Below are 24824 nucleotides of genomic sequence, written 5' to 3' on the forward strand. Positions count from 1 at the left end.
GTAACAGATGTTATCCGAGGACAGAGAATGTCGGACCTCTTGAAACTCACCCACCTCCCCTTGGCGTTGGCTTCTCAAAGTATAGCTAAGAAATTAGACTGAAGAGTCCCCTGTGTGGATATATGTTATCCTGCCATATCACATGTGCACATTAGGGCACAGTTAAAGTTCTAGAAATTTGGACCTTAATGTTCTGTTGGGATATAGTCGCCCACTTATGAGGATTAATATCCTGTTATCCTCGGACAAAAACCTGTGTTGTGGATTATCATAAAATCTCTGCAGAGCTTGTTACAGGTAAGTAACTCTTTGTTTTAGTAGAATTAAGAGAGACAATAGATCTGCAACTTTTTGTAATGATTAGAAGCTTTTTTTTTTAGGTGCCCAACTCTGTTCTCAGGGTAGAAATCGCCTTATAATACCACAAGTCAGCTGTGGTGCCTCGTATCATGTCTCTTCTATTTGTATGAAAACAAACCACTAGCTGTGTGTGGGAGAGCTGTGGGAAGCTTAAAAAAAAAAAAAAAAAAAGGCAACTGATTTTAAAAATTAGTGTAGCATGCAATTGCAAAATTGAAACTTCTTTAAAAAAAAAAAAAAAAGCTTGCAATGTTTAGAAAGCTGGAATTCAAGATGAAGTGACTCATCAAATAATATTGCAGTATGCTCTCATCCTAATGGTTTGTTTGTTTATCTTGTAGGAAGATGTGAAAAACAAGGCAGTAATAACAGAAAAAGAACCCTTGGATGAGGGACATTACAAGGGAGTTCCAGACTTCTGGTTTACGATCTTTAGAAATGTAGATATGTTAAGCGAATTAGTACAGGTAATGACTTTTTCCCAAGCAATTTTTTGGTCAGTTCTGTGACTGAAATAAGCTAGAACACTTAAGACTGTAACTTTCAAAATGGTGCATGCATTTGTTGGCCTGTGCCCATGGATGCAGCTATTTTAGAACTTACACGCATGTTATTAAATAGCCTGGCCGCGTGCACATGTCTGTCAGATTTTAAGTGGGTGCTGTCAAGTGTACGCAAATGCCGCTTCTACTGTATAAATCAAGGGATTTTAAAAGGGATGCACGCCGATGCTATTTCCAGATTTACCAGTTTGTGCCCAGTTGAGGGAGGTCTTCCAAACCCCCCCTAGTTTAATAGCCCTCACTCCCCCAGTTATCCCCGACCCTTAAAACCCTGCAGATCTGTCTATTTATCTTTATTATATAACTTGCATGTCATCCATGGAAATAAAGTAACCCAGCAGGGAGCCTGAGCACACCCTGGATTGCATAAGAATTTACACGCACATCTCAGCTTCATGCCCCAGACTACGCCCTGCCTCTTTTTGAAAGCTTCCGAGTTATGAGTGCTGCAACATTTACGTGCATATCCGGGTGGCTTTTAAAATCCACTTGGCACACACGAGCCAGAAATATTCACGCATCCCCTAATTAATGCGTGCGTCGTGTTTTTAAAATTCATCTTTTTCCTGTTCATCCCCTCAGTCTGCTCAATTGTACGGCACTTGTTGAAAGTGATAATGACTGTTTAAACATTTTAAAAGAATATTTTCAGTGGAAAAGCAGAACAAATCCAGCCACACAAGTGGGGTGAGGTTGCTACACAGTGCCAGCACTGACATTGCCACGCGAGCCTGCTCAATTCCTTTTTCTTTCACAGAGGCCAAACAATATTTTGTGTTCTGTCAGCCACTGCTGTAATTTTCACGGTTTTCCCCTGCCATTTTGTTTTTGCTTTTCATTGAGCCACCTTTATTTATTTTCCGTGTTTTTCTGGTCTCTTACGGAGAATTACGGTATATCAGAGAAAAGTTCTATATCAGGTAAAAAGCCTTTAAAACTCTGTTCTAAATACAAGCACAAAACATCCAGCCCTAGATCTGCATGATCTGTCTTCTCTGCTTGAGCTCCATATACGACATAGCTAATTGTTCTGCGTGTGGAAGAATGCATCCCATCCTCCCATGCCTCACGCCATAGTGTACTCATGTCATAAATTAAAATATCTTTTCTCCCTCAGATAAAGTGAGAAAAAGCTTGAGCACACCAATAACTAAAAAGAGAAGATCAGTCTGTAAATGCTATAGCTGCGATTTGCCTGGCCCCTGCATGGGAACATAAGATTAGAAATTGATCTCTAGTGCCATCAGCATCGAAGAGGTATGCCAAAACCCCAACAATGCTGAACTTCGCAGTCAGGTTGACGCCAAAGATTCTCAAAGCATTGGTCTATCTACACCATCTACTTGGGTGCAGAAGCTTTTGACATTAATGCAACTTTTTGGCACAGAGGATCATTTTTTCTATTTACACCACTAGAATCAGATACTTCTTTGAAACACTATCTGTGTCAGAATGTTGCCCTCTTCCTTCAAAAGATGTAGTTAAAATGTATTTGTAATTACACAAAAACATTACCAGATGGAAAATCCATTTAATTGCTCTTCTATTCTACTCCAGAATCTTAATATTTCAGATTCAGGATTGAAAACCAATTCCGAGAACACCTGGATGCTTTTTCTGCCTCTCATCACTACTTATAAGGAAATCCAGTCTCTCATCATCCTGTAGTAGCCAAATTCATCAAACGTCTGTACCATCTTCATCTTCCAATTAAAGTTTCTCCTTCTCAATGAGACCTCAGCATAGTTCTTTTTAAATTAATGTCTTCACCACTTGAACTATTAGTAATAGTGGACCTCAGATTTCTATCCTGGAAAGTATTATTTTTAATAGGAGTATCCTCAGCACATTGAGTGAGCAAACTTCAGGCTTTATTAATCCATACTCTTTGCACACAGATTTTTCAAAGTAGAGTAGCCCTGAAGACTCACCCTATATTTAATTTTTACCAAAGTTGGTTTTTCAATTCTTTTTAAATCAATCAATTGTAGTTCAACAGTTTTTTCCAAAACCTCATTCCAGCAAAGCTGAATAGTCTAGTCTCTTCACACTTTAGATTGTAGAAGAGCTTAGCTTTTTTTTGTTTTGTTTGTTTCTTGGAAAGGTCCAAGCCTTTCAGAAAATCTCCACAAATTTTTCTCATTTATGATCCATCTGAGCAGGGCTTGCCACTTAAGCAAATCTTATCTATATGGATCTGACTACATTTCCTATTGCTAAGCAAGCTTTTCTGCCAGAGTTAAAGCCCATTTAGGTGAGAGTGACATCAACCTCAGTAGCTCATCTTCGTTCTGCCTCAGTTCAAGATATCTGCAAAGTTGCCACGTGGTTCTCTAGACATACTTTTATCAACACTAAAATGCGAACGAAGGCTATCTCTCACAATGATAGTTTTGGCCAAACACTTTTAAGAAACCTGTTTAACTAAGAGCTTCAACTCCCCCTCCTTCCTCTATTTTATTGGGTTGCAATTCCTCTCCATCTAGCAAAAGTTCAAATAATTAATTGCAACCCTCAGCTTAGGAGTCCCTACTTGTGTGACTGGTATTGTCCTGCTTGTCCATAGAGAAAGCAAAGTTGATTACCTGTAACAGGTGTTCTCTATGGACAGTAGGGCAAACCAGCCATTCTATCCCAGCCTCCTCTCCTAGAATTGAAGCTTAGCTAATGAAGGGACAGGAAGCTCAAGCAGCAGTGATTCTGAATGAACATATATGCTTGATCAAAAAGGCTTCTAGGTTTTACTGAGCTCTTAAGAGCGCATTCCATTTTGGCACCCTGCAGTGATGTCACCCCACTTGTGTAGCTAGTTTGTTGTCTTGTTGCAGGTAAGCAACTTTGCTGCTTTGAATATGTACTGCATTATTGGCTTCGCACTGTATATCCATTATTTGCATCTTTACCATCCATACAAGAAAAAGTTCAGATTTACATTGTGTGACAGCTACCTGCTGCTGTCCATTAAGTAAACTGTAGAATAACCAGGACAAATAGATTAGAGTACTCATTTTAAAAACAAAAAGCTATGTTATAATGCACTGTAACAGTCTGCATAAGGTTCACTAATATAAGTAAAAACTCTAATGTTCAGGTATGTTTGATTTTCTAAAGTCTTTTGTGGTTTTGACCATTAGACATTCTAATGGAGAGTTTCTTCCTTAATCTAATTCTTCACTATGAGCTTCAATTATATTTTGGTTCAACAGCTCTCCTACATTCTCAACTATTTGCTTTTTTTTTGGTTGTGAAGTGAAATTTCTTTACATTCTCTGTCAAGCAGGACTTAATTATGACACATGGATGATATCTGACAGTGGCGAACAGACCATCTCTCAGCATGCAAGAGAGTTCCCACGTGTGTGCTGCCTCGAGTCCTTCAATCTATTTTTGTATGAACTTCTGCACAGAAGTGTTGGTTTTCCCCCCTCCCTTTTTCATTTTGAGTACATTGCTTCATTGCCTCAGTAACCCCTCAACAGCATTTGTAAGTGCTCTTAAAAAAAAGAATGAAAAGTTAAAAGTTCCGTTTCATACCCCGAATCAGTCCAGACAAGTGGTTTATGCATCCCTACCAGCAGATGTAAGCAGAGAAACAAAACTTTGAGGCACTGCTACATAACAGAGAGTGCCACCTGCAGTCCCTCAGTATTTCTCTGTCTCCAGCAGATGGTAGATGTGCAGATCTGCAGTTCTGACTGAAAGTGTGGAGATAGTGAAAAGAAATTGGTGTAGCTCCCCGAGTTGTTAGGTTCCTTTATGGGCCATCCCTCAGGTTGAGCCGGGCGTCTGGGGGGATTGGAAACTCCTGTTTGTAGCCCATTGCTTCCGGTGCTTTTGATAGCCAGGGGACCGGCTCCCTCTTACCTCCGATATCTCCTCCTGTCAGCCGCTGCTCAAGGAAATATCCTTTTTTTGTTCTTTGTATATTAAGTTTAAAAAAAAATAATTTTAGGAAGGGGAAAATAGAGCAGGGTTGTTCCTGTGAGGCTGGGATATTCATTCTGAGTCTGGTATCTATCAGCGGGAGCTGTTTGGGTCTGCAGAAGGGAGAGCTGAAGGAGTCTGCGGCTGTTTTTCTTTTTTTCCCCGGCCGGGTAAGCTTGTGGAGCAGTCAGTCCGGGGCGCACATCACTTCGACCACTGAGTCCTGCCACGCGCAGCTTGAACCAGCACATTTCACGCATTTTCACCGGAGCGGTGCGGCAGCCACATGGTGTGACCTACTTCACTGATGGCACTTGGGCCGCATTGCGCTTCCTGCCGTGTGGCAGATGGCGCCTAAGCCGCGCATGGCAGCTTACAGGGCCTGCGGGCTCTGGTTGGCTCGTCTTAATTCCTACTCCCTCTGCACAGGCTGGGCATCAGGAGCAGAGGGATCCTCTGCAGGCGGGTCCAAGGAAAGGAGGGCCTCCCAATCATCGGGGGCCACAGGTTCTGTCGTGACTGTGGGGGATCCAGTGCTGGGGTCTTCACCTCGCCAGGAGCCCGGAGATTCCCCTCTTCTCTACTCTGTGGTGCAGGGGGATGAGAATTAGGAGGGAGGTGCAGACTCCAATGGCAGTTTTCTCTCACATGGGCCAAGGAACTGGAGGAGTTTTCTCCAGAGTTTGTCCTGCTGTTATACAAAGCCTTCCTGGCGCGGAAGGGTGCAGGAGAGAAGAGGTCCAGAGAGAGACGGACTAGTGCCCTGTCTTAAGAGACCAAGGCTGGCATCGGCGGGAGGTTTGGGAGATCTGCTTAAGCGCCTGGGCTTGTGGCGTGCTGGTGCTGAGGTTGATCCCAGGGATCTGGATGATGTCATTGATATACAGGATGATCCTGCCTCCCCTCAAGGAGCAGTCCCAGACATGGACCAGGGTAGGGTGGTCCGTTTGCTTAAAAAGGAGGAGCTCAGTCTCCTCATTTCTCCAGTGTTGGGGGTGAAGATGACTCAGGAGGAGTCCGACAATGAGGGAGTGAATCCGGTTCTGGATGGGCTACGTGGTCCTCCCAGTGCCTTCTTGTTGCTTAAGAAGATTCAGAAGCTGATCACCCAGGAGTGGGATTTCCCGGAAGCAGGCTTGAAGTTCAGTAGAGCTTTGGCAAAACTCTGTCTTTGGATGGAGGCAAACTCGGATCACCTAAAGATTCCTAAGGTGGATGCGGCAAGCTGAGTGGTGACTAAGAAGGCTATGATCCCAGTAGCAGGTTGGGCTGCTCTGAAGGATGTTCAGGACCGCAAGCTGGAAATTCAGCTAAAGCACATGTTTTGAGGTATGTGCCTTGAGCCTATGGGCCCCAGTGTGTGGCAACCTGATGCAATGGGCCAGTTTGTGCTGGGTTCAGAAAGCACAGGGGTAGGCTTCTACCAGGATGCTCAGTCCGGGGCATTCTGCACGCTTGGAGGCGGGAGTAGCCTATGTGACAGATGCGCTGTATGATTTGTTGCGTACATCCTCCAGGAGCATAGTCACGGCGGTGGTGGCACGCTGGCCTTTATGGTTACACAATTTGTCGGCAGACCTGTGGTCAAAATCCCAGCTGTGTAATCTGCTTTTTAAAATAAGCCTTCTGTTTGGCGAGAATTTGGATCAGCTGATGAAGTCTTTGGGGGGAGTCCAAAGGGGACTGTTTACTGGAGGATAAGAAGAGCAATAAGAAGGTTTTTCATTCCAGGTCCTAGTTTCGGGATTCATGGAGATTTCATTCTGGCAAAGGGGGTCCTCTGGTTCAGGGGCAAAACAGTCATTGGGACACCAGCAATCCTTTCGTGGCTCCCCGGCAGGTCCTCTAGAGTCGGAGACGGTCAAGGGACTGGAGCAGGAAAATCTTCCCAATGAAGTCAGGCTCACCCATTGCTTGGTGGAAGTGGTAGGGAGCAGGTTGTCCTGCTTTTATGGGGAGTGGGTTAAGATCACCTCAGACCAATGGGTCCTGGAAGTGGTAAGAGACGGTTATGCGTTAGAATTTTTGCTCCCGGTCAGGGAGGCTTTTCTGGAGTTTCTCTGCTCATTGCACAACAAACAAGGAGCGGTGGAGGGGGCCCTGCAAAGGTTGCTAAGCTTGGGCGCAATAGTCCCCGTCCCTCCAGACAAGCGAGGGTAGGGGAGGTACTCTATTTATTTTGTGGTTCCCAAGAAAGAGGGCACTTTTTGACCCATTCTGGTCTCGCAAAAGTTAAACTTAGCCTTGCGATTCCATTTTTTCGCATGGAGACGACATGTATGGTGATAGCAGAGATCCGCAGAGGAGAGTTCCTGGCGTCTTTGGACTTGACCAAGGCATATCTTCATATTCCTATTCGAAAGGATCGGAGGTTTGAGCCCTTCCTTTCGGGTTGGCTAACGCTCCTCTACCTTCATGAAGGTGATGGTGGTAATGGCAGCAGCCTTGAGGTGAGAGGGAATCTTGGCCCATCCATATCTGGGTGATTGGCTGATTGGGCGAAGACGGAAGAAGAGTGCGATCGGTCCGTACAAAGAGTGATGGATACCCTGAGGTCTCTGGGTTGGGTGATCAATGTAGCTAAGAGTCTCTTGATTCCATCTTACGTTGGAGTACCTAGGAGCCCTTTTTGATACCTAGAAGGGCAGAATGTTTCTGAAAGTGGACAGGTTATCTAAGTTGCAGGCGCAGGTGATGTATCTTTGAGCCTGTCGGTGCCGAAGGTCTGGGGTTACTTGTAAGTGCTGGGCTCCATGGCCTCAACTTTGGACTTGGTTTCCTGGGCCTTTGCAAAAAGGCACTTTTGTCCAGGTGGAATCCGTTGTCGGAGGAGTATTATCTGCCATTACTTCTTCTACGAGAAATCCAGGTCCAGACTTTCGTGGTGGTTGTCTAGGGCCAACCAGGAAAAAGGAGTGGACTTGGAAGCCCCGAACTTGGGTGATGGTGACCACAGATGCCAGCCTCAAGGGCTGGGGGTGGTGTGCCTGGGACAGTGGGCCTGTTTATTGATGGATAAAATGAGTTGCTTACCTGTAAAAAGAGTTTTCTCTTTGGACAGCAGGATGAATTAGCCATGCTTATCACCTGCCCACTTCCCTGGAGATTTGACTACCTTGCTTAAACTCTGAAAAAGACTAAGGGCTTATGAAAGCAGCATGTGCGTGGGAACACTCATGCATGCTTAGTAAAGTTTACTGAGCTCTGAGAGAGAGATCCTTTTCTGGCGCCGTCAGATGTCGTCCATAAAACTCTTTTTTTTTTTTTTTTTTTCCCAGGCCTCTTCACTTACCCTGTTCTTTATTAGTAACATTTTTGTAATGAATTAACAGATTAATATGCACAATGCACCTGCATCTTCACAACTCCCGTGTGCAGCTTAGGGTTTTATTGCCAAGCTATGACAACATGCTGTGATATACCTCGTTTTACTTTTGAAAGTGTATGTAGTTGATTCTCAGATATAAATTCAAAGTTGGGCATTTTTGCAGACTGCATTAGTAGCAATGCTTCAGTCTATTCAGTTTCTAAATATTTTTAATTAAACCATGCGGTTTCTCCCATTAGGAATATGATGAACCAATTTTGAAGCATCTGCAGGAAATAAAAGTAAAATTTTCTGATCCAGGGCAGTCTATGGTAAGTATTTGTATTGCTATTATGTTTAAAGAGTGGTAATGCTGAGCTGCAGAGAAAAGAAACAACTTAATGGATCAGCCTAGTTTCATTACCAACTTTGTCTAAGATCATAAAATACTGAATCTTTTCTTGCCTTTCACTTTTGTTCTTGATTACCTTTCACCTGGCTTCTCCTTGATGCATGTACAAATTTTGAATGGGAAAAACCAAGCACGTGAGAGTGCTCATGGAAATGACAATTAGATGCTTTGTGCATGCATTACCCATTTTTTGAGCATATGGTATGAAAATTATTTTAGTTAAAATCTTTAAGATGAAATCATAACTATACAAAGGCAGAAATAAATTGCCCATTTTCTTTAATATTGAGAGCCTTCAATGGATTCACACAGATGGGGTGATGAAGCATCCTCATAAGCTCACAATTTTAGAAAAGTGATACTTTTGAACAGTTTGCCAGGCAAATTACACTATCATTTGCTGTTCAAAGCCTCCGTTTTTTCTCTTCAAGTTTCTGAAAGGAACTTCTCTCATCCATTCTGTAAAATCATTTGATATGGCATTTTCTAACATTTTTCTCTTCTTTCAGATGAAATTCTAAAGTATTAGAATTTGTCCCTCAAGGGCACGTCTGTTTCTTCGGATCAGACTGCTCCATCAGGATGAGTGTACTGCAGAGGGTAATGACACTCCTGTACCAAGGATGTCCTTTTCCCTGGACTTGCTTAGTGGATTATGGCTGTCTTAACCTTCACAGTCTTTTCCATGGATCAGATTGATCTCATGCAGGTAAAACTCTCAGTACTGCATTAGGAATTATTCTCTTCCTCCTGGGGATGCAATTCCCTGGGCTTGCCCAGTGAACTGTGACTTGCTTAATCCCTCTGGGGGTATCCTCTGCAGAACTTACTGCCCATATGCAGTAGGAGTGCATTTCTGCTGATGATGGGAACCTTGCTACTCAGGATCATGTTAATTGGGTAATCACAAGCCCCTTGGGAGAACTGCAGTCTCTTCTCTGGGACAACGCAGACTGTGCTCTCCCCTTCCAGACTGACAAGGAGCTAAAGGCTGCTGGATCCTGTGCCTGTCAGACTCTGTACAACTGCAGACTCCAGAAATCCTCGGAAGGCTGGTAGTCCATGCTGTTAATAAGATCTTGGACTGTACTCTTCTGAGGATGGCACTTTTGCCTCTTTCTTCCCCTCTCCATGCTTATGCGAGAAACCAGTGCTCTTGCCCCACCTTCTCAGGACCAGAGCTCTTGCCTCTTGGTGTCCACATTTTTGCATCATCCCTGCCTCCTTCCTCCCTTCTGGAAGCTAGCACTCTGGGCTCATACTCAAGACCAGCAGTCTTGCCTCCAGAGCCCACACTTGTGGCCTACAGTTTCACATCTCAAAGTCAGCTCTCTAGGCTCACATTGTCTCCCTTTGAGGTCTTTACTCCTGACCCTTGGTACCTGTATTTGAAACCCACGCTCCTACCCTTTGGAGTTTGCACTCAAGGCTTATGATGTTGCCTCGTTTGACCTGTGCTCAGGGCCCACATGCTTTCCCCTTATGTTCATACCCATGCTTTTGCCCCTCAGGGCACACATTCTCGTACATCAGAGTCCATGATAGAGGCCTGCATTTTTGCCTTTCAGAAGGCCCATACCCTTGACTCAAACTCTCGCCTCTTGCAGCCTGGACTATTCTGAAAGCTGTGTCTTAATAGTTGTATCAAGATGGTCAAAACTTAACTCTACAAATGAGTTTGGTCTGTCAGCTTGAAGTTGTGTGTTAGCTTCTGTTCCTGTTGAAACTGTATTAGATGTCTTCTGTCATTCAAATACAGTTCTTGGCTTGAAGCACTTTGAAGCCACCCAATACATCTGTGTAGAAAGCCCATCATAGTCTTGGCAATTCTTTCATGCATTTTGGCTTCAGCCTTTCGGGTGTATTCTAGGTGCTTTGTCACTTCCACACACGTTATAGCTTTGCTGCCCTCAAGACAAATTCTGAATTCCTTGGAGATAGGCATATCAGAAGCACCTGCATGGATACCTTAGAAGACCTGGATTACCAAATTTGAGAAATTTGGAGACTGGAATCTCAATGCTTCTGAACACTCTGAGGCCATAACATTTCTTCATCAATGTGTTTTGTTTCAGCACACTTATTTAGTAGTTTTGCTATTGAGAAAACCTGGAGTGGTCCTTTGGCAAGTGTGGATTGTGTCCACAATGGATCTGGTTGCTCAATGCCACCACAACCAATGTAGAGTGTTAATACTGCAGAACCTAATGAGGGTGCTGCTTGCATGCTGTGATGCTCTCATCTCTGCATTTTATCATCAGAGGAAAACACTTTCAATCTAAGGAAAGAACATTGTTGTGGAGGAGTAGCCTAGTGGTTAGAGCAGTCCTAGTTCGCGCCCAATAGCTACATCTTCTATGGTGGCACTATTGGGTGCGATCGCTGCTGGCTAGCGCAGGACCCCCCCGCCCTGTTTCGGCCCCCCGCCCCTCCATTATCTAAAGTATCACAGGCCTGCAATACTTTAGAAAATGAGGCCCTTAGATTGTAAGCCTTCTGGGGATAGGGAAATACCTACAGTATTTGAAAGTAATCCACTTTGAAGTGCTGAAAAAAGTGCAAAAAGCAGAATATAAAAATATAAATAAATAAATGCTGGCTTGACAAGAGGACTCTATCCTGAGCAGCCTAAAAATATATGATCATCAAATCTCTCTCGTTGGTACATTACGTCTTTGAGATCTCTCTTCATCTTATTTCAGATAATTCAGCTCTACTGTTGTTTACACACACAACTCTGATTTCACGTGTTGTAGACATTAGGACACTGAATGGACTTTCGTCCACTCGTTTTGTTCCTAAAAACACCTCTTCCAATATGATGCCCTGTTATTTTCTCCCTGGTACCATGCTCATAAATCCTTGATTAGACTGCACCAAACGTGCAGAATCTAATATGGTGGCTCAGGTTCACAGCTATCCTGTATGAAAGAATGCCCATGCCATTTGACCAAGCAATAGTTAAAAAAAAAAAAAAAAAAAAAAAAAAAAAAGAGAGGTCAGTTAATGTCGTCTTATTTATGCTTAGCTGTTAAATTCTTATGCATTAAAACTATTCATCTTTGTCTTCTCTTTTGTGGATTTATTTGTATTTTCATATGGGGACAATATTCAGCCTCTGAGCTTGATTAGCTAGCCATATAAACCTATCCGGCTAATTAGCATAAGCTAAGCGACTAAAGAAAAATTTGGTTCTTACCTGCTAATTTTCATTCCTGTAGTACCACAGATCAGTCCATACTCCTAGGTTTTGCCTCCTGTCCGACAGATGGAGACAGAGAAAGTTTTACTGACATTGCCACCTAACACTAGGTGCCACCTGCAGTCCCTCAGTATTGATCTGTACTCAAGCCAAAATAGTTTGATATTTGATATTTATTTCTAACATCCCCTGAACAAGAAGTGGAAAGTGGAAAACTGGAACAGATAACTGTGCCCACATAAAACCCTGTGCAGGACTAACATAAACCTGTGCCATTTTTCAGAGTAAGTACAAATCACGGTTTGAGCACATTCTCAAATTCCCTTTCCTCCAAAGGGGGGGACTCTGGACTGATCTGTGATACCACAGGAGTGAAAATTCCTTTCTCTGTACGTTCCCAGATCAGTCCAGACTCCTGGACTGATCCTGGTCTTCCCTAGATGGGTGCTCGAAGTACCCTTTCATCAAAGCCCATGGCCTCTGGGGCCTGGACATCCAAACAGTAGTGCCTGGTGAAACTGTGCAGTGATTTCCAAGTAGCCATCCTGCAGATAACTTGCTGATACTCTGCCCAGGAGGCCGCCTGGGAACGGATAGAAGGCGCCCTTAATCCCTCCGGGACAGGATGACCCTGACAGATATAAGCAAAGCAAATAGCCTCTTTTAACCACCTCGCAATTGTGGCTCTTGATGTTTTATGCCCCTTCTTTGCACTGCTCCAAAGCACGAAAAGATGGTCCAACAAGCGGAAATTATTTGTGACCTTCAGGTACTGCAGCAATGCATGTTTGACATCCAAACAACGCAAATCTCTGGCTTGTGGTGCTGAAGGATCCACTAAAGAAAAAGATGGGACCTCCACTGACTGATTTAAGTGGAAAGACGATACTACCTTCAGCAGAAAGGAAGAAACCGTTCTCAAGGAAACACCTGATTCCGAGATTCTCAAAAAAGGCTCCCTACAGGACAAGGCCTGAAGTTCTGAGATCCGTCAAGCTGAACAAATCGCCAAATAAAAAGCCGCCTTCAAAGTGAGAGCCTTCATTGTCGCCTGCCTCAGAGGTTCAGAGGCGGCCACACATAAGCTGTTAAGGACTACATTAAGGTTCCAAGAGGGACAAGGCTTCCGAACCAGAGGATGCAAATGTTTTGCTCCCCAGAGAAAACGCACCACATCCGGATGGGTAGCTAAGGTAAAGCCCCGAACCTTGCCTTGAAGACAGCCAAGGGCCACCACCTGAACTCGGAGGAAATTGAAGTATAAGCCCTTTACTAAACCATTCTGTAGAAAGGCGAGAATATGAACCACCGAGGCTCGCAGAGGATTCACACCCTGATCCGCGCACCATGACTCAAACACATTCCATACCCTCACATAAGCTAAGGAGGTGGAAGTCTTCCTGGACTGTAAGAGAGAAGCAATAACCCCTTCCGAGTAACCTTTGTGTCTCCAACGCTGCCTTACAAAAGCGAGCCGCCTGATCTAAAAATATGAGGCCTTGATGCAGAAAATTCGGCAGATGAGCTAGCCAAACCGGGGCATCCACTGCTAAGTTGATTAAGTCCACAAACCATGGATGCCCCAGCCACTGTGGCGCCATAAGGATCACATTATCTAGATGAACCTCTATGCATCGCAAGTCCTTGCCCACCAGCAACCAAGGCGGAAACACATACAGTAGGATGTCTTTCGGCCAAGGTAGAATTAAGGAATCTACTCCCTCCATGCTTCGTTCTCTCCTTCGAGTGAAGGAACCGCAGGGCCTTGGCATTTCGGTAAGTCACCATTAGATCCATGCATGGCATGCTCCACCTGTGTCTGATGAGGGACATTGCCTCGTCCGACAGCTGTCGAGCTGCTGCTCAGAAAGCTGCTTGCACGTTGTCCAAGCCCGCTATGTGAGAGGCCGTTAGCAGCGTCCGATGCTGTTCTGCCCAGCTAATAAGCTCCCGGGCTTCCTAGGCCACTGCTAGGGTGGCACGCTTACTACGTGTATGTATGTTACCATAATTCATGTGATATTTATGAACTGCAATATTAAAAAAATCCAAAATTAAAACAATCAAACTAAACAGTCTTTTGTACAGAATGTTCATAAAGGTCGTCCAAGAAATAAAGATGAAACAAGAATATGCAGCATAGTGATCTTTGAATATGCAGGCGCCAGTAAAAGGAGCCGCTAAGAGCAGCCATCATCAATACACGGAGCTTCTTAGGACCGCGTTGACAACGCGATAGTCCACTCTGGTAAATTAATCCAGCCACCATCACACAGTTCCACAAGCGTTCTACAAGTCCCTCTTGATAATACTCAGCCCCTGAAGAAGGAGCTCTGCTCCGAAGCTGCACAAGATTGACTATCAGAGCAACCACAAGATAAGTGACGTTAAAGGCCAAATTTTGGCCATTCCATATGAAATTAGTCAGAAGTGGATACTCAGACAAGTGGACAATAAGTTATTAAGAGCAGTAATGCACTGTTCGCATCGTATGAAGGTACACTCTGTTTTCATTCAAACATAACAGGTCTTTTGTCAATTGCATAGTGATCTTTTGCATCTCTGCTTGCGCCAGGGCTTGTGAAGTCATTGCTGATGACAAACAGGCAAGCAGCCCCACCATGTCCCAGAATCTTTCAGTATTGACTCCTGCCTCCAGCCATCTCTTCAGCAGTTCCACATCCCATATCTAAGTCTCCAACATACAAAATACCTTCACTAAAGAGGATAAGCAAAGTCTATTAGTCCATTGCTCTCTCTGTAATTTCTAAAGCAAAAAGCAGAAAAGGAAAAAGGAAACTTATCTCTTATATCAGATCTCTGTATAAAACTACAAATATCTGCTTTATTCAAAGATCAAAGCACTCAAAACTAATTGCGTTTTTCAACTCATTCTGCAATGCATGCTATAACGTACAGAGTCCTTCAGTAAATAAACAATATATATAATATTTCTGTACGTATAATAGGGATAAAAAATAAAAAACTTATGAACACAGTCACATGACAGGCATTTCAATCTGTTGATTCAGGACCAGAAGGATGCAGGTTTTTTTTCTTTTGTAGCAGGATGTCAACAATATAGGCATGGGCAATTATGCTTAAAACTGAAATAAAAAACCAAAGTGTAAACTAAATATACATTATATTCAGGGAAAACAGACAAGACAGCTGCTTTCTCTCTGTTTCCTGATCAAAGCCATTCACCTTTCTTATCTAACTCACACAAATATTTATTTACCCAGCGTTTAAAGAAACCATACGTTATTAGTTTCTGTAGAAATTCAATGCTAGCCATTAAGAGAACTATTCATTCTCTGCTGTCACTTTAATTTACAGATCACACTTCAGTGCAAACAAAACTAAACTTTCTTAAGCAATCTGCTAAATTAAATTCATTTTCTGCAAAAATCAACTCATTTTTCCACATCTTTAATTCCCCATCAGTGTTTATAACTTTTAAATAGAAAAATCAATACATTTAAACAAGTTTTCTCCTCCATTTGTATTTGCATATGAGAAACACTTTGTTTACATAACCCTCACTTCCCCTCCTTCTCGTTAACTCTGTTCCCCTTATCAGCAAACTCTTCTTCAGATCCCTGTGTCCTTTCAAGTTCTAAAATTTCAGTTCTAGCAATTGCATCTATATTAACAGAATAGTCAGTCTCACTAGTGGAACTCACATGTTCTCCCATGACCCAATTCTGAATTCCTACACAATTGTGCATGTCCACAGCAAGGGTAAAATGAGACTGGGCTGTGATTCCTGGAATGGGTCCCCACTCTGGAATTTGGATAGACAGCAGTTCTTCACTGCGATGCAGTCATTTAGTTACACCGTAGCTGCAATCGAATATAAGATGTGATTCCAAACTTACAAAACTTGCCAGCCTTCGCTGGAAAAGACGAGTAACAATTTCAGACATCAGAATTTTGTCCTAGCATTAAAAGATAGGTTAAATCCACAATCTCTATTTGGGGAGGGGGGTTATCCTTTTCTCCCTCCCTAGTCTGAGTAGTTCTCCCACAAGTCCGAAATCTGTAAATGTTTTTCAAGAGACTTACCTTTCTTATGTTCCTGTAAGTAATCAGAGCTCCACAAGCGAGGCAAGGAGCCTTCTTGTGGCCAACATAAAGAAGGGCTAGATTTTGCTGCCTTAAACCATTTTTTGTTGTGCTCCAGTGCAAGTTTAATGTTGCCTGTAGATGAAGTCTATACAGCATTTCTTTTAAACAGAAAAGTAGAATCAGACATAATACATCAACAAAAAGTATTACCTGTAACTCAGTGGGCGTCCCTACACCAGAAAAAAATAAACTAAACTAAGAGGTACAATAGAAGTAGATTTTATACTTACGATCTCCTGACCTTATGGAGTTGTCTTTGTACGGCTTCAGTTACTGTCACAAATGTGTCTCTGCCGAGGCTACTCCTTATTTCTCCATCCTGCGGAGGAAAATGGCTTTTCTTGCCTTCTAGGCCATTCCTGGGGATCACGTCTAGGTCACCAAAATGAATGCTTCTAACAGTGCTTATCCCAGTTTACAGATAAACACAGTACTCGGTCAGGTTAGAAGCATTTTATTGGTATGCAAAATATAGACTAACGGGAAGGAGAGACAAGTGACTGACCCGATAGTGTGAATTCGTTCAGTCCTCTGCTTGCACATTAATTGCTTATTTAAAGATTTTCTTTCTCTTATCTCAGCATGTCATGACAGCTGGATCTGTTTCTTTTCACCCTAGCCCACTATTGCCCCAACATTAGTATCTTTCCTGTTCCCACAGGCTATCTCTTCTGTCTGAGTTTCAGCCTTACTACAGCACCTATGGTTTTGGCATCATGAGTCCCTTTTATCTGGTTGTAAGCTCTCCCCACTGGCAATGTTTCTTGAGCAACACAGCTGCAGTTCTCCATATTCACAATGACTGCTAGAGCTATCTCATGCTCTGCAGATATACAACCCCCATATGTGTGACTCATTTAGCTGCTGTAATTAGAAAACCTCAATTACAAGTAAGCAGTTTCACTTTAAGTTGTCAAAGTATAGAAATTATTTCATTTTTTTAAACCATGGTTAGGAAATAGTCCTAAGAAAAATGATTTGGTAAGTGACAAGAGAACCTTTTTTTCATTGATAAACAACTACAGTGAGCCATAGTGATAGGCCGCGTGAACTGTCATGTGCAGAGTCAGAAACCTCGCCTACTACTTTCTGAGAAAGCTGAAAGTGAAGGAGACTGGAACTCTTCAAATGTTCTCCCCTTCCAACTTGCCTTCTACTACACAGAAGTTTGAAAGTGAATTCCAGAGAAAGCTGCTTTTTATAGGAACAAGGCTCAAAAAGTTACCAACAAAAGAGATCTAAATCCTTAACAGTGAAAATCAGGGTTGGAATTTTGACAGGTTTCAAAAGAAGGTCCCTTTTCCAATCCAAGAACTGGAAGATCTCCCTATAGTGAAAAGATTGACTGTAGTTAACAGCAGAAAGACCAACCTACTCATCTAGTCCTCCCGGTTATTCTCGTCCACACTATTAAGGATATAGCCTAACTGCCAACCATAGAGCATGACCACATGTAGGTTAATACGCCTTATCCAAGACAGTACTTGTCAACTTTGTATTTCAGCCTCTTATGGGATCCAGCATGCTCATACTCAGCACTCCGCTTGTCCCATGTCTAACCACAAAGATTGTAATCTAAAGATCTACCAATATAAGAAATGCCAAGATCCATCAAGCCTACCATCCTGTCTCAGACAGTGGCCAGTTTGGGTCACAAGAACTCAGCAGATCCCAAAAAGTAGATTTATTTCTTGTTACTCTGAGTGATAGAAGTAGCTTTCTTTAATCTACATGGCTAATATCATCATATGGACTTTTCTTCAGGAACTTGTCCAAACCTGTTTTAAACCCTTCTGTTAGTCACCTTGACCACATCCTCTGACAACAGATTCCACTACTTGTGTGCATTGAATGAAAAAGTACCGTACTTTGTTCGATTTGTTTTAAATGTTGTTTCATGGAGTGGCCATCCCACTCATGCTTTTATCTACTTCTATCATATCCCTATTCAGCCATCTCTTTTTCCAAGATGAAGAGCCCTAACCTGTGTAGCCTCTCATTATAGGGGAGTGTTCCATCCCCTTTATCATTGTTATTGCCCTCCTCTGTACCTTTTCTAGTCCCTCTATGTCTTTTTTATTGAGATGGAGTCACCAGAATTGCACGCAATACTCAATATGCAGTCGCACCATGATGCAACACAGAGGCAGTATGTATTCTACTTTATTCTGTGTTCCTTTTCAGATCAGTCCTAACATTCTGTTTGCTTTTTTGACTCTCTGCACACTGAACTGAGTATTTTAATATATTGTTTACAGAGATTCCAAGGTCCTTTTCCTGGATGGTGACTCCCAATACAGAATCCAGATTTGTGTACCTGTAGTTAGGATTATTTTTCCTTATCTGCATCACTTTGCACTTTTCCACATTAAATTTCATCTGCCATTCAGATGCCCATTCGTCTAGTCTTACAAGGTTTTTCGGTAGCTCCTCACAATCTGCTGCTGTTTTAATGACTTGAAAGTGTGTTGTCTGCAAATTTGATCACCACACTTTGTTCCCTTTTCCAGATTATTTTTGGAGTTAAGGGTCAACAAACAAGTTGTAGGTGATACTTTTTTATTGAGCTAACTTAATTCATCTATAACAAGTTTTTGAGAGTTATCTTCTCTATCAGGTCAGTGAAGAAACAGTGCGGTTAGGTCTTAGGCTGTTTGCATGCATCATTACATTTCAATGGAGGAAAGGAGGCGGGGTGGAAGAGAATGCCAGAGGTGATGAGAGAGTTAAACTTGGCATTTGAAAGGCCTATATTTTATGATAGTGATTGAGAGAGCCAATGTCTTTATTAAGTCCTTTGGTGTTTGTTTCAAAGTGTTTGCTTGATTGTCCTAATTTCAAATGTTTTCCATTCTGGGGAATGACTTCACAATGCTCACCTATTGAGCTATCATTCTGGTTGTAATGTTTTGTTATGTTTATGAAGATTGATTCTTGTCCTAAATTTTTATGAATGTTAAACAGCATAGGTGCCAGTACTGGTCTCTGTAGTACTCCATTAATGACCTTCCTCCAGTTGGAAAACTACCCTCTATTTCCTTTTAACCATTACCACTGCCTCCTGTCCCATGACTTTTTTTAATTTCCTTAACAGTGTCTCATGGGGGACTGTCAAATGCCTTCTGAAAATCAAAATACACTACATCCACCTTTTATTTACATTTTATTTTTATTTTAAAAATACTTCTATACCGCTACTCACGGTAATATTTCAGCAGTAGAATCAATGTGCCTTATTCAAACATGTTTTACAGTTTCAAATAAAATCTAAAAGATTGATAAGGCAAGACTCACCTATGTGTAAACCATGTTCACTCTTCCTTAAGCCATGTCTGTTTATATAGCCAGTAATTTTTTATTTTAATAAGTTTCTTTCATTTTGCTTGGCACTGGATAATAGTTTTCGGGCTCCCTGGAGCTCTTTTTAAAAGTTGGCATTACATGGCCGCCCTCTAATCTTCAGGGCTGTGTTAAATAAGTTACAGATTACTAGTAATAGGTCTGCAGTTTTATTTATTGAAAAGATTTGTTACACTCTTCAAAGATCGAGGCAGGGTACAATTAAAATGTTCATAAATTCACAAATGACACAAAAACAGTTAGGCAACAAGCATCAATAAACAGGGGTTCTTTTAGGACTCTAGGAGGGATGCCATCCAGTTCTAGTGATTTTATTACTCTTTTAGTTTGTCAGGTTAATCTATTACATCTTCCATTATCACAGAGATTTGTTTTACTTTGTCAGAATCATCACCATCAAAGAATGTTTCAGGCATGGGTATGCTCTCATCATCAATAAAAACCAAGGCAATGAATTCATTTTTTCTGCTGTTTCCTTTTCCTCCCTGAGCACCCTTTTACTCTTTGGTCATCTGGCAGCCCAATTGACTTTTTGCTTTTAATACATGGGATACATTTTCTTTGTGCTTCTGATATTGTTAAACAATATTCAGGCCGCCTTTACAGTTTTTAACCTTTGCAACTGCTTTCTTTGAACTTTCTAATTAATTTCCTTATTCTATCATCAACTCCCTTTTTAAAGTTATATGCTGGTGCGGTAGTTTTACTTCATGACCTCCCTTCAGTGATTATCAGATTTGATTGCAATATGATCACTATTGCTTAGCAACCCCTTGCACCAGGTTATGTGTTCCACTGAAGATTACATCTAAAGTGGTTGCCTTTTTTGTCCAGTTTTAGGACTAGCTGCTCCATGATGCAATCATTTATAGCATCTAAAACTTAACCTCACTAGCATTTTCTACTGACACATTATTACTCTATTGCCAAATTTATTTGCCTTTCTAATTTCAGCCAGCATTTTACAGTCTTTCTTCATCTTGGCCAGGTAGTAAGGATAGTAACTGCCATTCCATGTTGATTATCCCCAAGCCTTATGTTACGGGTAGTAATATTTACATTCAAAACCAAGTAACTGTCAAACTAATAAAATTAGCAACATTTTTATGAGGTAAGCACCTTTTTGATAATTCAGACAGTGCTGCTTCCATGTGCCTTGCCATAGTAGCAGTCCTGTGTTTTTTCTCTATCTGCCCAGTGTTGGCGGTTGTCTGAATCCAATTCCCCTTCCCTTCCCTGCCCCACCGTCAAAATGGAGAGCAAAGTTGCCTTCTGTTAAGGGTAGTAGCAACTACTGCTTCGTGGTGGGAAGTATACCTATTGTTGTACACTCACCTGTCAAACGTGAAATTTTTATCAATAAGGATTCCATAGTGCATTTTGATAGCTACAGGATTTTTAGCATGCATGTCTTTATGCCATCCTTTGCATATAGTGCCCCTCCTCCACCAGTTTGATCTGCCCTATTATATCAATATGATTTATACCCTGGTATTTGTCCCATTTGGTTATCCTCTATTTCTTTGTGTATATACCATATACACAATCTAACTGTCCAACTGTCGGGTTAGAGCCCCAGGGTACACATAATCGCAGTTCTCTTTTGTAATTGATACAAGGGTTTTTATTTACATGGATACACAAAATACAGGTTCCTTTCTCTTCAGCTTAAGTAGGTAATCTACTTGCTGCATTTGAGTCCAGGTCCCAACATACTGTGTTACTTCACCAGTATTTCAGTCCAAATTCACAGCACAACCCAAGGCACTGGTACATCGCCTCCCAGCTTCCACAGTGCAGCCCTCAGCCATCAAGTTACCAGAGCACTAGAGCTTAACAGCAACCCCTTCTTGAACCACTAAGGACCAAGCCTGGTCCTTGGAGTGAGTTATGTCCCAGGCTAACAGTAATCAGAGAGTGCCTCAGTTTAAGCCATTCTGTGGCTTTACATGTAGAGCATCAAATTCCAGTCAGGCAGACTGAGTTTGAAGCCCACCAATACTTTATTTTTTTCCCTGACACCAGTCTTATTCAGACTTCTGGCATTCACATACAGACATTTTAAAGTATGTGTTTTATTTGTATTTTTATTCGTTTGTATTCACAACCTGCTTATTAGCAGGAGATACAGGCAGTGTAGATTCATTCACATCTGTATGCTCTTTATATACATCCGTCTAAACCAAAACATCAAATAATTCCCAGTTGCAGAAAGAAGTGGATTCCGTCATCAGGGACAAAGCAGTGGAAATAGTCCCACAGGAGGAGATCGGCAAAGGATTCTACTCCAGGTATTTCTTAATTCCAAAGAAATTGGGAAGGTTGAGACCCATATTAGACCTGAGGGATCTAAACAAATTCCTTTACAGAATAATATGCAAGATGAATTCAGTTCAGGCTATTCTCCTTTTAATAAATGCAAAGGATTGGTTATGCTCTCTGGACCTGAAAGATGCTTAAACCCATACCCCATTTATCCTTTCAAAAAAAAAAAAAAATTAACAATGTATAATGAACAGCATCCATTACTAGTACACTGTATTTATATTTGGTCTCTGCAGCTTCCCAAGTCTCCACAAAGAATCCAGAAGTAATAGTTGCCCATCTGCCTAAACAGGGTATCTTTTTTTTTTTCTTTTCTATACTTGGATGACTGACTAATAGCATTACTCTAGAACAGACCCTATAGTCCCTGCAGAAAGTGGTAAATATCCTACAATTCCTGGGGTTCATCATAAATTTTCAAAAATCCAATCTAACCCCAACTCAATTTGTCACCTTCATTGGGGCCTTAATAGACTGCTAAATAGGAAAAGCCGCCTTGCTACTGCAAAGGGCAAACATAATAGTATGCCTAATGGATGTGACAGCACAGTCATTTCTGGTGTTACTAGGGCACATGGTTGCCATATCAGTCCATATCGATTCATTTCCACTTCTTTGAATGTATCCCTTTCAGTGAACACTCAGATTCCAGTGGGATCAAGTGACAACCTCTTTCGCATCCCATTACTATTAGAGTGGATGAGCAGAGCATTGCATTAGTGGAAAAATCACATCGACCTAACTCTGTCTTTTGCTACAGCCAGCACTGCACCAAATCATCCTGACAGTGGATGCATCAAAGACAGGTTAGGGAGCGCATATTCTCAGTTTCCATTCAGGGATTCTGATCAGAGAAGGGAAGGTCATACGTATAAATATTCTCTAATTGAGAGCAGTTTAGAAAGGTCTGCATGCGTTTGAAAGCTAGTTGTTAAGAAAAAGATCTTAGTCCAAACAGAAAATCAAAGTAATGTTCTAGATAAACAAGCAAGGGGTAATGGGATTGTACATCCTTTTTGCAAGGAAGCAATAATTATTTGGACTTGAGCCATGGCTCATCATCATGGCTCATAAATAAATAAAATAAATAAATATTGTAGCCACATATCTGCCAGAAATTCAGAACTGGATCACCGACATGGTTCAGTTGAATCATAGAATTACATGACTGGTTCCTCAATCAAGTGATAGTGAACCAAAATTTTCAACAATGGAGGATCCCAGAGAGATATCTCTTTGCAACAGAAACCATTAAACTACAAGGCTTCTGCTCCAGGATACCAGGTGCCCCTCAGGATAGCTTCAGATCCATTCATGCTAAGTTAGGGCATAACTTCAATCCTTTTTATCTCTAAATATTGCATTCAGTGAAGTGGGAGTTAGCCAGGATCATCTTCATAGATTCATTATAGCTGTGACAAGTGTGGTATAAATGTCTCTATCTTTCTCACCAATTCTGCTCAGCCAAATCCCTATTCTAAATAGACCAAAGGTGGTGAAAGATACTTCATGCCAACATCCCTTCCCTAGTGCTTACAGTAGATGTTGGGCATGCGATAGTAACTTCCTTCGAGCTCCCCAGAGAAATGGAAGACATCCTCATTGCCTCCAGGAAGCAATCAACTAGAAGATTATATAGATTTCAGTGGAAAAGATTCTCCATAGGGAATATCCAGTGCAATTGTAATCCCTTCACATGTGATCCAAAAAGTCAGTTTTTCACCTGTTATCTTTTGGTCTGAGCATAACCCCAGTTAGTGTGCTTGATTGCAACATCAGCATACTATGCACAGTTAGGTTGACCAATTTCATCACACTCCACGGTGTCAAGATTCAAGAAGTGATTATGGAACACACAACCTCCATTTTTTTTTTTTTTTTAATTTTAGCATACTTCCATTCACTGGAACCTAAATGTAGACCTAATGCAGCTTATGAAGCCTCCTTATATAGAATCAGCTGAAACAAAATGCTTATCATGGAAGGCACTATTTTTAGTTTCAACAATTTTTTATTGCAAACATCAAAATTGAACAACCATCCAGATCCGGGTGCAGGAACACTTATGCACTCCAGCTGGCATTGCAGCTTCATTTATACAACGTATCTTTAACCCTTGTTATTGAAACACAATTCCCCAGCCTCAGGGGATCCGATGCTCATCTCTTTCTCCAGAAAGCTAGTTTGGTAGGTAAACACACGATTCTCATCATCTGGAGGGACAATGCTGCACCGACCTTCTGGATGTGGCGCAACGGATTACACCGCTTACTGCAGATGGAGCACCTGGCATCGAAGCAGTCTCCCCAGCATTGGCAGATGTTTCTGCGTATTTGGGATTGTTATGTGCAAGCCCTATCCCATTGTTCCAGGAGCCTCATCCTTAATGTTTAACGGCCTTGAACTTTTCTCTCTGTTCCAACGATTTCTTCTCAATGGCAGTGACCTGTGGATGTAGTGCGTGGTACAAGAACTGTGGACTGTGACCCCTGAGAGGGGGTGGGGAAGGCACAATTTTTAAGTTTCCACAATTTGCAGAATAAAAAGTTCAAGCACTAGTCGCCCATTTTCCTTATCTACAGTTCTTGGACAACAGAGTAGTCATGTGGACACATTCAAAGTTTCTTTCAAAAGTGGTTTGTGTTCTCCACTGAAATCAATCCATAGTGCTACCTACCTCACACTCATAGGAAAGAACAGACTCTACACACACACTGGATTATAAAAGAGCACTGTTCTCCTATTTGAAGATGATTCAACTTCCTTGTTAGTCTACCCAGCTGTTTGTCTAACAGACTTGGAAGTGCAGAGGCCAAAAGAACCCTATCCAGTTGACTCACCAGTTGACTATCCCATTTGTCTGCTTTGGCTGGATTGCATCTAACTAACTCAGTAAAAACTCATCAAGTAAGGGCTATGGTATCATCAGTAGCTCTATTACTCTTGGTTCTCATTGAAACAATATATAAGGCTGCATCATGGTCCACTGTCCACATGTTCACATCCCACTACTGCCTAGAGAATCTCTCTCAAAGAGATGGTATCTTTGGTCAAACAGTTCTGCAAATATTTTCAGCGAGGAGTCAAATCATTCTTTGTATCTTACTCCCAGAATGTCTAGCAGACTGATTCCAGACAATCCTTAGCTTGGGATTTCTGACAAGACTGACTGGCTGACTCTGTTGATGAAGATGGTGAGTTACTTACCATAACAAGGGTCCTTTGTAGTCAGCAAAATAA

The 24824-nt window shown here is 41.9% G+C and overlaps 1 protein-coding gene across 3 annotated transcripts in view; it reads left to right on the plus strand.

The window, feature by feature from the left end:
* Nucleotides 1–24824, plus strand: part of NAP1L4 (nucleosome assembly protein 1 like 4) — a 110973-nt gene that overhangs the window by 52674 nt on the left and 33475 nt on the right. For all 3 annotated transcript variants that reach the window (XR_003853257.1, XR_003853258.1, XM_029582762.1), the window contains exons 7-8: nucleotides 702–827; nucleotides 8415–8486. Coding sequence is in view for 1 of the 3 variants with exons in the window: in XM_029582762.1 (XP_029438622.1) it covers nucleotides 702–827; nucleotides 8415–8486 (198 nt within the window). In the remaining 2 variants the exon portion in view is untranslated. The remainder of the gene's footprint in view (nucleotides 1–701; nucleotides 828–8414; nucleotides 8487–24824) is intronic.

Source organism: Rhinatrema bivittatum, chromosome 17 (genome assembly GCF_901001135.1).
Source record: "Rhinatrema bivittatum chromosome 17, aRhiBiv1.1, whole genome shotgun sequence".
Lineage (NCBI taxonomy): Eukaryota > Metazoa > Chordata > Amphibia > Gymnophiona > Rhinatrematidae > Rhinatrema > Rhinatrema bivittatum.